The 17,879-nt window shown below is 45.5% G+C and overlaps 1 protein-coding gene and 1 non-coding gene across 3 annotated transcripts in view; one reads left to right on the forward strand and one right to left on the reverse strand.

Moving 5' to 3' along the window:
• Window positions 1-1,362: 1,362 nt before the first annotated feature.
• LOC112919360 (U6 spliceosomal RNA) lies at window positions 1,363-1,466 on the reverse strand. Its single transcript, XR_003234891.1, has one exon. It is a non-coding gene; the product is annotated as a U6 spliceosomal RNA (small nuclear RNA).
• A 5,212-nt stretch (window positions 1,467-6,678) lies between these two features.
• Window positions 6,679-17,879, forward strand: part of MALT1 (MALT1 paracaspase) — a 60,098-nt gene continuing 48,897 nt past the window's right edge. For both annotated transcript variants that reach the window (XM_072757975.1, XM_072757976.1), the window contains exons 1-2: window positions 6,679-7,059; window positions 15,222-15,388. In XM_072757975.1, coding sequence (XP_072614076.1) covers window positions 6,782-7,059; window positions 15,222-15,388 — 445 coding nt within the window. In that variant the 5' untranslated portion in view covers window positions 6,679-6,781. The remainder of the gene's footprint in view (window positions 7,060-15,221; window positions 15,389-17,879) is intronic.

Genomic DNA, 17,879 nt, shown 5'->3' on the forward strand with positions numbered 1-17,879 from the left:
GCCCCTCCTGGGGACGGAGAGGAATTCAAAGGCAGGAAGTGGGGAGCACTGCCCATGTTAGAAGCTGTTAAGAGCTAGGTGCCTACAAGAAAGAGCCTTTCTCTTAAGAGTGAGCCTAATAGATGGATCTTCACCCTTTTCTCCTGGGCCCTCCACTGGTCTTTGCTTCTCCCATTTTTAGCATTCTGACTCTGTGGAGGGAAAGAGAAGGAATCAAGTGGCCTTTGATTTCATCATTAGCATACAGAAATACTTGTTCTCCCAAAGTGGAATGAAAGGCAGAGATCCTGGGGTGTTCCCAGAGCAAAGGTTCTCCCCTTAGGTTGCCTACTAGAATCAGATAGGGAATTCAGAAAAAATCTCGGTGATCAGGCAGGAACCCCAAGCCAATTAAATAAGAATCCTGGGTGTAATCACAGACTCCACTGTATTTTAAAACTCCCCAAATGGTTCTAATGTGTAGTCAAGGCTGAGCCTCACTGCCCTGGAGATGAAGCATCCCTTCTTCTGCCTGTCTGCGTTAGAATACCCTGAGGGATACATCAAAAGCTACTGCTGCCTAACCTGAGACCAATTAAATTTAGCATCTCTGAGGACTAGAGCCCAGGTATCAGTATGTTTTGAAGGTTTCTTGGGTGATTCTTTTTGTGTATGTGGTAAACTATTTGTAAATAGAATTTACCATTTTTGCCATTTTTAAGCATACAATTTTGTATGCTTAGTTTTTTTTGTACTTGTAGTGGCATTAAATACATTTACAATGTTGTGCTCTATCCATTTCCAGAGCTTTTTCATTATCCCAAGCAAAAGGTGTATCCATTCAACAATAACTCCCCATTCCCTTCTCCCCCACGAGCCCTGGTAACCTCTATTCCACCTTCTGTCTTTATGAATTTGTCTTTTTTAGGTACCTCATATAATTGGAATCATGCAGCATTTATCCTTTTGTGACTGGTTTATTTCACTTAGCGTAATGCTTTCTAGGTTCATCTATGTTGTAAACACGCATTAGCATTTCCTTCCTTTTTAAAGCTGAGTAATACTGCATCGCATGGACATGCCACATTTTTTTACCATTCATTTGTTAATGGACATTGGGCTGACTACCTTTTGGCTGCTGTGAATAATGAGGCTATGAATATTGGTGTACAAGGAGCTGTTTGAGTGCCTGCTTTCGATTCTTTTTGGCTATATAACCAGAAGTGAAGCTGCTGGATCATATGGTAATTCTATGTCTAATTTTTTTCCTGTTTCATTGAGATATAATTGATGCGCAGCATAATGATCTGACTTACATCGATCATGAAATGATTATCACAACAGTTTAGTTAACATCCATCATCTCATACAGATACAAAAAATATATATATGGAATGCTCCACAAATTTGCTATCATCCTTGCTCAGGGGCTATATTAATCATCTCTGTATCATTGCTATTTTAGTATCTGTGCTGCCAAAGTGCACTTTAACTTTTTGATGAATTGCCTTGCCCTCATGTGATTCTATTTTTTTTTTTTTTTAAGATTTAGTTATTCGAGGGAACCTGGGTGGCTCAGTGGTTGAGCATCTGCCTTTGTTTTGTTTTTTTTTTTTAATTTTTTTATTATTATTTATTTATGATAGTCACAGAGAGAGAGAGAGAGAGGCAGAGACACAGGCAGAGGGAGAAGCAGGCTTCCATGCACCGGGAGCCCGATGTGGGATTCGATCCCGGGTCTCCAGGATCGCGCCCTGGGCCAAAGGCAGGCGCTGAACCACTGTGCCACCCAGGGATCCCGAGCATCTGCCTTTGGATCAGGGTGTGATCCTGGGGTCCTGGGATCGAGTCCCACGTCCGGCTCCCTGCATGGAGCCTGCTTCTCCCTCTGTCTGTGTCTCTGCCTCTCTCTCTGTGTCTCTGAGGAATAAATAAATAAAATATTTTTTAAAAAGATTTATTTATTTCAGAGAGAGAGAGCATGAGAGCAGGGAAGGGGCAGAGAGAGAGGGAGAGAATCTCCAGCAGACTCCCAACCCGAGCTTGGAATCTGATGTGGGGCTCAATCCCAGGACCCTGAGATCATGACCTGAGCTGAAATCAAGAGTCAGGTGCCCCACCGACTGAGCCACCCAAGTGCCCCATGATTCTTAAGGATAGCCAAAGATGAAGAACACAGGTGTTCCTCCTACATCCTAAGAGAGTACTGATTAGTTGTTGGTAAGTATTACTGCATGACTTCCTTCATTAATTACATTGTAGCCCAATGCAATTGGGGTTATTGACTAAATTGTTTTAGTCACAAAGTCAAAAGACTACTGGGTAGGTTAATAGTACTCTTGAATACCCCAACAAAGCGTCTCATGGCCATGAGAAATAGCACCTCAATCGCAATTCCTACCTTGAGCTGAAAAGGGTCCTCAGTGATTTGTTAGTAATGATCATTTAAGTATCAGAGTTTCTGAATGATTTGCTTTGTAGATAATAAATAAGACTTCAAGGCTTTTCCTATCAGAGTGCCATATTTATCATGATACCTAAAATTATTTCTATCATCATACTAGCACCCAGATGTGTTTTCTTGACTCTGAAGGAAAAGTGGAGATAACGACGTGATTGTATTGCACATGAAGGTCTTCCATGTCATAAAGCACTGCTAAACTATCCATTGATAGTCTCATGAGAGTTCAAGGGTAAAGGGATGAATAGGTAGGGCACAGATTTTTAGGGCAGTGAAAATACCATTGGTATACTACCATAATGGTGGATACATGTTATTATACATTTGTCTGAATCCACAGAATGCACAACACCAAGAGTGAACCCTAATGTAAACTATGGACTTAGGGTGGTTATGTGTCAGTGGACGTTCATCAGTTACAACACGTGTACCACTCTGCCGCAGGATGTTGATAATGGGAGAGGTTGTGCATGTGTAGAAGCAGAGGGTATATGGGAAATCTCTGTATCTTCCCCTCAACTTTGCTGTGAATCTAAAACTGCCCCCTCCCCCAAAAAAGCCTTAATAAAAACTACCCTTTAACAGTATTTGGCACAGAGCCTGGCACAAGGTAGGCATCAGTAAATATTTGTTAATGATCGAATGAATGAGTGAATAAATGAATGAATGAATGAATTTAGACAAGTAATTGTAGTCTTTGGTATGGATGATTCATTATGATGGAAAATTATTATGACACTTAGTTACTATTCCAAAGTTGAAATCCAAATGGGAAAGTGCCCCTAATTCTTTGGGAGATGGCAGCAAGAAGGGACTGCAGTGGGTGTGGAGAGCCTTGTTTCTGAGGGTGCACTGAGTGGCCTCAACACAGAGTGGAGCCAGAGGACATGAAGGGTACTGGTTATGGAATGAGGGTGAAAGACACGGGTGCCATGTAAGTTACAGGACTCCTGCATCCTCCCCCTCCATTGTACACCAGTCCAGGACTTGCAGGTTTCCTCCTGCACCCGGCCTTTGAAAACCTGTCCAGATATGAAATAACATGTTGTCCTGGCATTTTTAGTTAGAGTACCATCTAAAGTCAAATTCTGTAAAGGAAAAGAAACCTGTGAGTCAGTTTCCAGATTTGTATTTTGAAGATTACATCAACGGATTTCCATAGAAAGAAACCACAAGCTTCTTGCAGATTGTCTGGATTCAGAATGATCTATGTCACTTTTAACAAATGAGGAAGAGCTCCCAAGCATATCATCTAAAGATATGCATGAACTTTGAAGGTGCATTTAAAAGCCAGATCTCCACTCTCCATTTTACTCCTATCTGCGTATGATTGCAATGGTTAGCATAGGAAAGGAAGTGGAATTACTGCTTATTACCTTGTTCCCAAAATTAATGTAGCAGTTTTGAGAGTACTAATATACCCTGCATCTACTTCTCCCAGACACTTTTTATATGTATACATTATTTTCTCTCATTTCATCCTCACAACGTCATTTGAAGCAGGTACTATTATCTTCTGCTTTTTACAGATGCAGAAATTGAAGCTGAGAGGTTAAAGTAACTTGCCTAAAGTCATGTCTCCAATAAGTGGCAGCATTAACATTCAAATTCAGGGCTAATTCTAAAGGTCATAATTTTCCCTATTAAACCGTCATGCCCCTTAAGAGAACCACAGGGGGTGAAATTACATAATAAAAATGTTAATATTTGATTAAGAGGAGAAAAAGACCAATCGTAAGATGTAATGTCAGTCCATGGCAGAGGTTGGAGGGTGGTGGGTGGGGTGACTGAATAGGTTATAAAACTGCAAGGTAGGTAGGAGGCACCTGGCTGGCTCAGTCAGTAGACCATGGCATTCTTGATCTCGAGTTGTGAGTTCAAGCCTCACGTTGGGGGTTAGAGCCTACTTAAAAAAATAAAATGGGGGCAGCCCGGGTGGCTCAGTGGTTTAGTGTGGCCTTCAGCCCAGGGCGTGATCCTGGAGACCCAGGATCGAGTCTCACATCGGGCTCCCTGCATGGAGCCTGCTTCTCCCTCTGCCTGTGTCTCTGCCTCTCTCTCTCTCTCTCTCATGAATAAATAAATAAAATCTTTTAAAAATAATAAAATAAAACAAAATTTCAAGGTGGAAAACAGGACCCAGAGTAGAATGAAATGTGGGAGGCAGTCCTGCTGGCAGGAGAGGAGTGGGTGAGGAGGACATGGGAGGGGATGGACACCGTCAGTATCTAGCTGAGCTATGTTGGATAAAGAAGCACCTGATCAAATTAGGAAGGATTCCCAGGGTGAATAAGATAGATGTGCAGAATAAGATAGATGTGCATTTGACCCCTAGGCACATTTGAGAAGCTGCATAAGCATCGTTGAGCACTTAGAGAAAAGAAGCCGGTTGAATCCCAAATTTAAAAGACTAGTTGACTAATAAAGACTAGACCAGTAAAAACTAAAAGACTTGATTTCCATAACTGGCCCATGCAAGCTAATAGATTGTCCTATATGTCCGATGACTAAGAACAAAACAGGGAGGCACCAGAAGTGTTCGGGAAAGGTTATCGAGTCAAGCTGAGTATGAAACAAGCTTTTGCGTTTGTAAAGATAAAAACTAGCATTTGTCACCTACTATGTGACAAGCAGAGTTAGGTGCTTTAGGTACATCATCAGCTCCCTTAATTCTGGTAACAAGTTTATACCCACTACTGTGTCTTCGGTCCCATTTTAACAGGTGAGGCAGAGAGTTAAGTAACTTATTCAAGGTCGTAAAACTAGAATCCAGCAGATCTTTCCGGATCTAAAGGCACTTAGCCGTTGCATTCTCTGAACTCTGCATTTACACCGGATGAAAAAAAGTAAAGCGATTGCTTGTGCTTAACGTGATGGGAGACTGCAGGGATCAACTACCTCGCCAGAAGGCTGCAAGAGTTGGGTCCAGGAAATCCTGCTGCCCTGTGTGATGAAAAAACTAATGGCACCAGAAATGGGGGGGGAGGAGGGCAATCTGGCTGTGGTCGCATTTCATAAGTTGCTTGCTTTTGCCCCAGGCTGCTCCACAGTCTTCAATGGGGGGCAGTCTGACTCGGAGGAAACCACACAATTCCTGCTAAAAACAATCATTTGCAAGATCTGCCATCCAGTTAAGAAAAAAAAAAAGTGTAGGCACAGATTTCGAGCAAATTTCCATTAGGTATCTGATGTCTAGGAACCACTTCCCTTAGCAATGCCTACACATCAAGCCCTAAACGAGGAAGCCTCCCCTGAGGTTGCCCAACGCGGCTGCGGGTGGCGCCGCGGGCCGCACCGAGTCACCGAGTCAGCTGAGCGCGGCCGGGCCGGCGCTGGGGAGCGGGGCGCCCTCCCCGCGTCCCCGGAGTGAGGCAACCCTCCTCCCACGGCCTGGGAAGCCCCGACGCCGCGGGCGTCCTCGCCGGAGCCCAGCCGCCTGGGCGCAGACTCCACCGCTTCCTCCGCCAGCGGCAGCCGCCCGGTCCTTGCCGCTCAGCCCCGACCCCTCCTCCCCGCCCCGGAGCCGCGCGTCTCAGCCGCCCCGCCCAGGCCCCGCCCCCTTGGGGCAGCACCCGGGCCGCGCGCATAGGGGGCGGCCTCGCCACAGGCCCCGCCCCCTCGGCGCTGCACCCGGGCCTAGCGCGCAAGGAGTGGCCCCGCCCAGGACCCGCCCCCTCGACGCTTCACCCAGGCCGCGCGCATAGGGGGAGGCCCCGCCACAGGCCCCGCCCCGTTGGCGCAGCACCCCGGCCTAGCGCGCAGGGAGTGGCCCCGCCCCGGGCCCCGCCCCCTCGGCGCAGCACCCGGGCCGCGCAGCCGCGCGTGCGGGGGGGTCGGCCCCGCTCCATCCCAGGCCCCGCCCCCGGCGCAGCACCAGGTTCCCGCAGCCGCGCGCACAGAAGGTCGGCCCCGCCCAGGCCCCGCCTAGGCCCCGCCCCCTCGGGGCAGCACCCGGGCCTAGCGCGCAAGGAGTGGCCCCGCCCAGGACCCGCCCCCTCGGCGCTGCACCCAGGCCGCGCGCATAGGGGGAGGCCCCGCCACAGGCCCCGCCCCCTCGGCGCAGCACCCGGGCCGCGCAGCCGCGCGCGCGGGGGGTCGGCCCCGCCCCACCCCAGGCCCCGCCCCGCCCGGGCCCCGCCCCATCCCAGGCCCCGCCCCCGGCGCAGCAGGCGGGGCGGAGCGGCCGGCGGCCCCGGCAAAGCTGTGTCGGCGGGGCGGGCGGCGGAGCTTCCTCCTCGGAGAGCGGTGCGGCGCGGCTGGGCTCGTCCTTCCGCCCCTGCCTCCGCGGCGCCGGGGCGAGCGAGGGGGCGAGCGGAAGGCGCGGCGGAGCCGAGGCCGGCGATGCGGCCGGCGGGAGGCGCGGCGCTCGCGGGGTCGCTGTGCGGGGAGCTGCTGCAGGCCCCGCCGCAGGCCCCGCAGGCCCCGCCGCCCCCGGGCTCGCAGCCGCCCCCGGCCGCGCCCTCGGGGCCGCCGCTCCCCGCGCCAGGCGGCGCGACCCTGAACCGCCTTCCGGAGCCGCTGCTGCGGAGGCTCGGCGGGAGCCTGGACCGAGCGCCCGAGGGCCGGGGCTGGAGGAGGCTGGCCGAGGTGGCGGGGAGCCGGGGGCGCCTCCGGCTCAGGTGAGGGCGGGGCGCGGGGCCTGCGCGGCGAGTGGGGGCCGGGGCGGCGGGGCCGGGGCGGCGGGGGCGGCGGGGGCGGGGTGGCCTGCGGGAGACGCCGTGGTGGGAAAGGCCGACCCTGGAGCTCGCCGCCTCCCTCCATCAGACCGACCTCCCGGGGCCCCTTGTCGAGGGCCCGAGGGACGGGCTGGAAGCAACACCGTTGGCCTCCTCCCGGGCTCGGAGCCGCCGCCGTGGGGTGTCGGGACGTGTTTACGCGCCGGCAAGTGCCGAGGCCCCCGGAGAGGGCTGCTTGCGGGTTGCGTCTGCCGCGCGCGTGCCGAGGGTGGACGCTGACCGAGACACGTTAAGTTTGCTGACTTTTACAAACAGAATGGTCTGTTACATGTTCACAGAGGTGACGTGTTTTTCTTTTTTGGAAAAAGAGGCTTTTCCCGAACAGGCAAACATTAGTTAGACAAGAGGCATTGTTTTACTTTGTGACGGTCCCTTGCACGTCGGGTCCCTGTTCCGTGTTGCTGCCTTCAGGCGGCTGCGCTAACGCCGGATGCTCCAAAGTAGATGAAAACGGTAAATAGCATCTCAGTGTTCCTGTGAAAGACCGTTTTTGACCTTGCGGTGCCAGGGTCCCAGGAACTGCACTAGAGATGCCCAGACCACACTTTGAACCACTCCTCTGTACCGTTGTTGGGATTTTGGCCTGCCTGGGAATCCCTGAGAAGTTCTTGTAGCTCCTTGTATGACTAAACCTTGGCTGTACTGTGATTATTTCTACGCTTTTGATGAACTCCTTGAGACCAGGAGGCATCAGTGAAGATTCTGTGTTCTATGCATGGAACCTGTCTTAGGCACTTTGGAGTAAATACTTTGGAAAGGGGAGTCATTCATTCACAGTTATGTTTGTTTTCAGGGCCTGTTATGAGCTGGACGTTCCAAAGGATAAAAAGATGACAAATATTTTATTCCTATTCACAAGGGCCTACCTAGTAATGAACTGTTATTCTGGGGCATTCACAAATTACATGTCCAAAACGCTATGTGGGATGTAAATGGTGATAATAACAATAGGTTATCATTTATTGAACACTTAGTGTATACTAATGCACTAAGCATCTCCATGTATTATCTACTTTAACCCTCACAACAACCTCGAGTTTCAGAGTTTGGGGTTAAACTGGGGTCATGATGATTTAGGGTTCTTTGGCCACATGTGAGGTTGGAATTAAGAAGTGGTAAACTCACAAAGTTGAGTGGACAGATAGCACAATTTTCTGTTCCCGGGGGGGAAAAAAAAACATGCTTCTTTTAGGGAGAGGTGGTTGTGCAAAGAAAAATCCAAAATACTATTACGTTAGGTCCATAGGTTTCTGAATTTCTAGACTTAACAACAGAAAAATGTTTTCTTCTTTGGAGATCAGATCATCAGATCTGGGATTGGTTAGTTTGTGATTCGTATGCTAGTTAGAGAAGGCTCTGGACTCTGCTGAGGAGGGCCTGGGAATGAGGACTCCTAATTTGGCAGTGGAGGAAAGAAAAGAAAGGAAGGCCCTGCGGCTGAAGAAGCTTGGCTGATGGAATCAGAAAGTGATGGGTACCTGACATCACGCGCTCAGTGTTCCTCCCCAAGCCTCCATTTGGGTTTTCCCAAAGGCTACAGAATGGTTCGTTTGGCAAACTAATAGAAAAGTCTGAGGCCGCATCTCTGATGAAGGTAGTATGGAGAGAAGGGCAGCAGCCTTGCAAGGGGTGACAGGCAACAAAGTGCATGTATTCCTAGAACCCGGCAAATACCAGGGTGGGAGGTCTGAAAAGAAACAGGGAAAAGAAAGAAAGAAAGAAATAGATGGGATTCACCAGACTTCCAGGTTGGTGAAGATTAGTTTAGAATAGGTGAGTGATGGTGGGAGTGGGGGCACCCCTGCAGGCTGGAAAATAGGAGAACATTAAAGTCATATACTTAACAAAATCAGAATTAAGCTGGCGTAACAGAAGGGCAGCCCTGGAAACTAAGGGGCTGGAGAGTGACATCTGAGGAGCAAGGTAAGCTGGGGACGCTTTCTCTATGTAAAACCAAAAGAAGCTATTTCAGAGTAATTTCATATTGGTGCTAGAAGAGCATCTATGATAGCAGAAAATCCCAAAGATATTTTTCTCTAGTGTGAGATCGAGGAATTAAAGAGTGACAGTCCAAGTGGACCACAGTTCCCATGAGGATGTGGACTTTTCCCCTAAGGTCTTCACAGGTTGCCTGTTGTTTCTTTCCACTTTTTTTCTGACTCTATACATGTTTCCTCAAATAGATGAGAACCACAAGAGCCCATCCTGAACTGTCTCTCGCAGATTAGGAATAAATGTTTCATACGATTCTGGGTGACTCAGAGTCCATCCAGGCTTATGCTTTAGCTTCCCACGACCGTGTGCACACGGAAATGCCCTAATTACAAACTCAGCCCTAATTCCACTCCTAACCACCCTGCTACTGAACAGCCTTTGCTGTCAGTGCAGCTAGATGCAGGTTCTGAGTGTCTTGGCCAAGCTACGTAAACTGTGTGCTGGTGTGGGACCTTGGAGCCCGGGAGATGCCAGAACTTTCAGGAGGCTCTCCTGCTGCCTGGACTCCATGCAGAGCTTGGAAGGGGGCTGTGGGATGCGGGCCAAGGAGACCCGTCACTGCGCACCTGCTGCACGGAAGGCGTCTTCAGCTGCAGATTTCTGCCCTCACACAGTTATAAGCATGAGAACCTGTGAAAAGCTGAAACAAAAGATCTCCTGTCTCTTCAGTGTCAGAAATTTGGAGTGCTGTAGGGTTCAGGCCTTGTGTCTCTACCTACACGTCCTCACCCAGTCCCCTTCTTGGTGTATCCTTAAGTCTCAGGGTGGATTACTCTTGGTTCCTATCTTTGCTTTGAACCCCCTGGATTCGTTAAGCATATCACCTCCAAAACTTAGCACATCTTCCTCCACAGCCCCCATTCTCATGCAGTTTTCTTTACCTCGGGAAATAGCGACTGCACCCCTCGGATCGCTCAGGCCCAAAACTTCACCATCAGCCCCGACTCTGCTTTTACACAGCACATCCGTGTTATCAGCGACCCTCGTCTGCTGTACCTCCTGTGCATCCGGAGTCCAGCCTCTCTCACCTGGATCATTCCAGGAGCCGCCTGCCTTCTCCCACTTTGCCCCTGCCCACAGGCTGTTCTCAGCATGGCAGTGAGAATTATTACTACTTTTAAAAGGTTCAGTCGAGTCTTACCCTTCTTCTGCTCAAAACCCCTTAACTGCTTTTCTGTTTCAGGATAAAAACACCAGTTAGCTAACCACTTATCTCTTGGACCCTGTTGTCTTCCTCCCTTTCTTTGCTCTCAGCACACTTGCTTTCTCGATTTTGACTTGAACACGGGAGGGTCTTTGTACTTGCTGTTTCCTCCATCTGAGTCTCCACAGGTGAACTGACTCCCTCCTTTACCTCTTCAAGTGTTTGCTCACAAGTCACCTCCTTCAATGAGGTCTTCTGTGATCACATTATTTAAAACCACCTGGTACGTCCACTCCAGCATTACTTACTCCCCTGCTTTGCCTTTTTTTGCTCCAGAGCACTTATGACCATTGGATGGACACACACACACACCTCTCTCTTTGCCTGCCAGTGCATGTGTGTGTGTATATATATATATATCGTAGTAAAATCCAGGCTGATAGAGAATTTTGTATTGTTTGCTACAGTATCCTAAAGAACCTAGAAAAAATGGTTGGCCTATTTTAGATGACTAATGAGTAGTTGCTGAGTTAATGAATCGAGATTTCAAAGAGTAAATGTTCCAAGAAGAGAAGCAAAAGAACCTGAAAGCGGGGCCATGATTTGTACCCTAAGGGATGCATGATGTGTTTTATTTGGGTATATATTTTTTTATAGTGAAGATAAATACTTTTCTTAAAAGCAAAGCCCATTTGTTTCGGTAATAGTCTTTCAACTTAAATGAGAAATTCCAAATTAGGGTTGATAGAAACCACTTCAAAGTATAGTCTTACAGGAATGTAACTAAAAAAGGAAAGAAAGGGTCTGGGTATGTAGAGGCATCATCTTAGCTGAAAGCCAGAGCCCGTGCAGAAAGTCAGTAAAAAAGGAAAGGAGATACAGAATCTTGTTTTTCTCCCGTGCCTCTTGTATTGGAAATTTTTGTCTACTTCACCTTGGCCTCTTTCTTCATTTGGAAGAAAGAAGTCAAACTGTTTTTCTCTTTCTTCTGTATCAGTATAAACATCAAAGCATCACTTGGCTGCATTTGATGAGATGGCTTCTGAATTTTATGTACCAGATTCTGACTACCTTTCTGAATCATAAAAAAAATAAGTGTATGTATATATATATATATATATATATATATACATAGCATACAGCATCCTTGTTTTTATAGATTTTTAATTCTAATTATTTAAAAGAATAGTAATCCTTCTATTGTCTCTAATACTGGTTTCTTGACCTGGGTGTTACAGGAACTAATGAAAGAAAATTTTACAGAATAGAGGACCAGCAGGCATCCATCCCCAGCTTTCATTGTTGCTGTCATCATAGTCACCATTATTCCATAAAAGAAAGGACACCTTAACACTAAAAAAATAGGAAAGACCATCTTGAAGTAAAAGGCAGTCATATAGTCCTTATTTTTATCATTTTACCATGGACTTCAGATTATGCTGCCACTAGTCTACAGTCCAATTTTGGGAACAGTTGACCTATGTAATGATGAGTCACATTTAACAAAAATAGGATATTGAATATACACATAAATCTGAGACACTTAGAAAGGAAAACCTAGTGAGTTTAGAGACAAGAGGCCTTGAACAACATGATCGGATTACCAAACTAGTAACTCAAACAGTTTTAAGGAAAAGCTAAAACAGTTTCAGAAATCAGCATAATTAGGAAATTAGTGTTCTTTTCATATCTCATATTTCTACTGCATAATAAGAACTCCCTTTTTTTTTTAAGATTTTATTTATTCATGAGAGAGAGAGAGAGAGGCAGAAACACAGGCAGAGGGAGAAGGAGGCTCCATGCAGGGAGCCCGATGCGGGACTTGATCCCGGAACTCCAGGGTCACGCTCTGGACCAAAGGCAGGCACCAAACCGCTGAGCCACCAGTGATCCCCCAAGAACTCCCTTTTATTGAATGCTCATTATTTGCCAGTCACTGTTCAAAGTACTTCTAGCATGGATTATCTAATTTAATTCTAATAATCCTATGAGGGATCCCTGGGTGGCGCAGCCGTTTGGCGCCTGCCTTTGGCCCAGGGCGCAATCCTGGAGACCCAGGATCGAATCCCACGTCAGGCTCCCGGTGCATGGAGCCTGCTTCTCCCTCTGTCTGTGTCTCTGCCTCTCTCTCTCTCTCTGTGACTATCGTAGATTAAAAAATAATAATAATAATAATAGGGATCCCTCCCTGGGTGGCGCAGCGGTTTGGTGCCTGCCTTTGGCCCAAGGCACTATCCTGGAGACCCTGGATCGAATCCCACGTCAGGCTCCTGGTGCATGGAACCTGCTTCTCCCTCTGCCTATGTCTCTGCCTCTCTCTCTCTCTCTCTCTCTGTGTGACTATCATAAATAAAATAAAAATTTTAAAATAATAATAATAATAATAATTCTATGAGATGGATGATCTGGGATTGAAATTATTTTGGTTGAATACATTTTTTTCCTAAAGTTACGAGATTACAAACTTCACCACAGAATTTTAAATTTTGAGTGACCATTAATATAAATGCTATAGTAGCCTTTTAATAAAACTGATCAAAATGAATGTGGATTAAGAATATTCAGGAGCACCTGGGTGGCTCAGTTGGTTAAATGTCCAACTCTTGATTTTGACTCAGCTCTTGATCTCAGGGTCATGAGATCGGGCCCCGTGTTGGGTTCTACACTGGGCATGGAGCCTACTTACTTACAATTCTCTCTCTATCCCTCTCTCCCCCCACCCTACCACCCCCTGCATGCATGGGCACACCTGCACACCTACGCGCGCGCTCTCTCTCTCTCTCTCTCTCTCTTAAAAAAAAAAAAAATTCCTAGTCCTACAAAAACTTACTAACCATGCATCTGGCACAGCTGTGATACTGTTGTATCTGACTCCTTCCATCTAGTCGTCTAGCCTTTTTAGTTATTGAAATTCACTCCATAATCATTCAGATACAAATAATGAATGTGGGCAAGGCAGATTTTAGGTACTGAGGGATTTAAAATATGGGGTTTCTGTTTTCTAGGAGTACTACGATCTAGTTAGGTAGAGAAGACATGCCTATGAAAGAAAAGCACACAGTTTTAAGGCAAAATTGTGTCAATTGAGACATAGAGAACAGAGGTCTGCAAACAGCAATCCCTGAGCCAGATTTGGGCTACTGCCTGTTCTTGCAGTTTATGAGCTAAGATTGATTTTTATATTTAAAAAATTGTAAGACAAAACAAAAGCCAAGAAAGAAAAACATACGCTAGACCGTATGGCCCATAAAACCTAAAATATTTTCCCTCTGGCATTTTACTGAAATTTGCCAACCTTTAATATGTAAGATAAGCACCATGAGGCGACTCTAACGTGTGTTTCGGGGACTTGTGTGGTCTGGGTGAACTCCACAGAGAAACTACAGTTTATATATTGGACTATAATTTAAATTGGCAGGAAAGGGAGAGGTCGCTGCAAAGGTGTGTGAGGTACGAATTCTGCAGTATGTCATGGAGATTATCTAAAGGCTTTGGCTGGCCTTTGTTGTTGGTTATGTCTCTTTGGGAAGATTTTGGGGTTTTTTTTGTTGTTTTGATTGGTTCAACTTTCTTGTTTTTCTTCTCTTGAATGTTTCATACTTGTGCTTTCTCTTCCTATGAAATGGTTGAAGTCCATACTCCTTGTCCTGTTATTTATGACTTTCTGTTGTCTGACCTTACCTGCCTTTCTAACCTTGTCTATGCCTACTGAACACAATGACATTGAAAAGGAAATGGTATATGTATGTTAAATAGTGGTAGTACATGATGTGATGAGCACTGGGTATTATACGCAACTGATGAATTATTGAAAACCACATCTGAAACTAATGATGTACTATGTGTTGGCTCAGATTAAATTTAAATAAAACAAAATAAAAATTAGTGATAGTTAAAAGAATAGTTTTAACAAAAGGGCAGTGAGACAGTAGGTTCTTTGGGACAGAGGTCAGCAAACTTTTTCTACAAAGAGCTAAATAGTCCATGTGTTTCAGCTTTGTGGACCAACTGCTCACCTCTGCTGTTACAACGGAAAGCAGCCATCCACCGCTGTAAATATGTATGTGAACGAGCGAGGCTGTGTTCCAGCCAAACTGTTTACAAGATCAGGTGGCTGGGTGGGTTTGACCCACAGACCAGATTTTGTCTTGCCCCTGTATTAAGGTATTTCTAGATGCTTAGAAGTACTTTGAATGTTAGTAGTACTGCTAGTCTTAAAAACTGTTGAAAAAAATGAGCACACATAGTAAGAAAAATTTGACAGTACACAGGAGTTTATAGTAAAAAGTGAATCCTCCAGCTGCCCTGGCTCTCCTCTGTAGGAGAATTACTACCACTGGCTTCTTGGCTATCTTGTCAAAGTTAACTCTGTACATATAAGAACAAATATATATTCTTACTAATAAAAATGATATGCAGAACAGACACTGTTCCTTATCTTTACTCATATTGAATATATATGTAAGCACACTACTTTGCTAATACAAAATACTGTATATTAAGTTTTTTCATTTTTCAAAATGCCTCTTTCTTGGGTCATATTATACTTTATAAAAGCAGAAGAATAAAAAAAAAAAGCAGAAGAATGAGTAGAGAAAGGTATCTGGCCTTTCTAATCAGTATTCCTAAATTAGATAAAAATTTTTATTGACATCAAAGCCAAACTTCTATCCTGTTTCAAGATTTCTCTCATCTTCTAATTTAGTAGTCACAGGAGCTGAGTTGGAGCAGGGCATAAAGAGGAATCCTCTATAATGGCAGAAGAAGGAAAGGACAGGAGCATTCATAACGTAAATAACTGCACCAGTGACTTACAGTTTATCCCTACAGCAGTTCATACCAGACATGTAGCAGGCATATCATGTTGGAGAATCCTGTTGACTTGAATTAAATCTGTTGTTTGCAGTTGTCTGGACTTGGAGCAGTGTTCTCTTAAGGTCTTGGAGCCTGAAGGAAGTCCAAGCTTATGTTTACTGAAGCTGATGGGTGAGAAAGGTTGTACGGTCACAGAACTGAGTGACTTCCTGCAGGCTATGGAGCACACGGAGGTTCTTCTGCTTCTTAGCCCCCCAGGTAGGTTCTTCTCTTGGGTCTGTTCTCCAGGAATTTGTGTAGACAAACGTAGAGGAAGATATCTCATTTGACAATGAATTGTATTAAATATTTTTGGAAAATATAAACATTTTTTCCTTCTAGGTTGAGACTAAAGAACACATAAAAAACAAGTATAATGCATAAATATTTATTGGGTTGTGGTTCAAAAGCATCAACTATAGATGATATTTTGGGGACTAGTAAAATCATTTGGATTTAACAAGTGTATTAGATATTAGGGAACTATCGTATGATAATGGTACTGTAGCTCTATAGAAGAATGTCTTTATTCCAAGGAGATGCATGCTAAAGTATTTAGGGGATGGAGCACCTGGCTGGCACAGCTGGTAGAGCATGCAACTCTCACCTCAGGGTCGTGAGTTCAAGCCCCACGTTGGGCGTGAAGCCTACTTTAAAAAAGTATTATTTAGGGGTAAGATTTCTTTTTTGTTTCTAGAGATTTTTATTTATTTGAGAGAAAGAAAGCGAGATAGAGAGCATGAAGTGGAGGAGGGGCAGAGGGAGAAGGAGAAGCAGATTCCCTGCTGAGCAGTGATGTGGAGCTCGATCCCAGGACCCTGAGATCATGACCTGAGCCGAAGGCAGATGCTTACCCTACTGAGCCACCCGTAGGTGCCTCTACGGGTAAGATTTCTATAACTCGTGTTGAAATAGTGTAGCCAAGGCTCAGTCAGTAGAGCCTGTGATTCTTGATTTTAGAGTTGTGAGTTTGAGCTCCACGTTGGGGGTAGAGTTTACTTTGAAAGAGAGAAAGAAAACGAAGAATCAAAGAAAGAAAAGAAAGAAAAGAAGAAAAAAAATGCAGCCAAAAAAATAAGTATATATTAATATGTAGACAAATGAGATAAAGCATATATAATAAATGTTTATTGTTTAAGTATTTCACCAACACGATGCTTTTGAAATGTTGATTGATTCAACCCTGATTTTTCTTCTGATCAGACCAATATTGAGAGATTTTTCACTTCCAGGGTCAGGTGTGAGGAATAGGAAACAGCCCCTTGTCTCCACAACGACAGATAAAGTTGGTCTGCTGCAGCAGTGTCAGGCAGGAGAAACCATGTGATCTAAGTCACTTGATGGCACCAGCACCGCAGACCTTCTCTCTCAGGGGTTTGGTTCACCATTATAGGTTCCACTAGAAGCAGAGAAACCAGTCAAGATTGGGAGGTCCATGGTCTAAGGACTCATGCTCTCTATTTTACATGGTTTTGATGTATGCAGTTTTTATTACATAACCGGCTTATTTGTGATAATGTTTTGAAGTTAACATGGGGAACCTAAAATTATAATTTAGATCTTTGTCAGTTCTGGGGTTCCGGAATCTTCTAACTGAAAAGTCTTGAAGCAGGTTGGGCTTCAAGAGAGGCTGAGGACAGCCCTGTTTTCAAAGAATTGGTTTGTTTTCATCTTTGCCCCTCCTTTCTTGTTTTTGGCTTCCTTCCAAGAGTGACTTTCTACATAGTTGCAAGAGCTCTCCTGACTGTTCCTTGCATTCATCTTTGTTCCAGCAAGAATCATAATAAGATTCACTCTTGCTAACTAATTTCAATGACATGCTTGTCCCTACACCTGTCACTGTGGCGAAGGAGATGGAATGTGCCCATTTGCTGGCTTAGCCCCAGGAGAGAAGTTGGGTTGAGTCAGCTTTCCAGAAACTACGTGGATTACCAAACAAAAGTGGGCCAGCATAACAGATGCTGAGGAGGTAACTTAAAGAGTCCACTACAAATGGAAAGGACCCTAGATTATAAGTCAGGAAACTTAGACTCTTAAGATCATCCTCTGCTTCCCGAGGCCTAATGTAGATGATAAAATAGGTCTTCTGTAAATGCCTCGTTTGAGTTACACCTTGTTTTGGGTTCTTGACATCTGTTCCTTAGCCTCTTCATACCAAGAGGTATGGGGTAGGAGTAACCACTGTTAATGTAGCCCCTCTAGATGAAATCATTGTCTGTCACCGATCTTAATAAGGTGATATTTGTTAACTTTTATATCCCCACTGCCTGGACTGTTACCCAGGAATTGTGACCATTGAAATCTGCCAGTTGGGGCACTCAGCGACTAAGTTCTCACACTTCATAGAACCAGGGTCTCCGAAAACTTAGGAAACCTCTCCAGGAAGTAAATATAACTTCTATATCTCATTATCTTTTTTCAGTAAGTACACTAATTACTGTTGGTTGCCAAGTCTATAAAATGAGAGTAAGTCTTCTGTACCTGGCAGAGTTGTAGGAGCTGCATGAAGTGATGCTGTGTGGAGTTGCCTATAGGCAACCACAGAGGCTTCCCATCTCATTGGTTGTGGTGGGATCACTGGCCTAAGATCTCGGGCTTCCACGTTTTCCGTTTCCCAAGTGTGACACTGGGCTTTACTGAAATTGAGTCCTGTGTTTATTTATGTGTAATGATCTGCCTAAAATTTTTGACAATATTTTATATTTTGATT

The sequence above is a fragment of the Vulpes vulpes genome, chromosome 5 (genome assembly GCF_048418805.1).
Source record: "Vulpes vulpes isolate BD-2025 chromosome 5, VulVul3, whole genome shotgun sequence".
In the NCBI taxonomy this organism is placed as follows: domain Eukaryota; kingdom Metazoa; phylum Chordata; class Mammalia; order Carnivora; family Canidae; genus Vulpes; species Vulpes vulpes.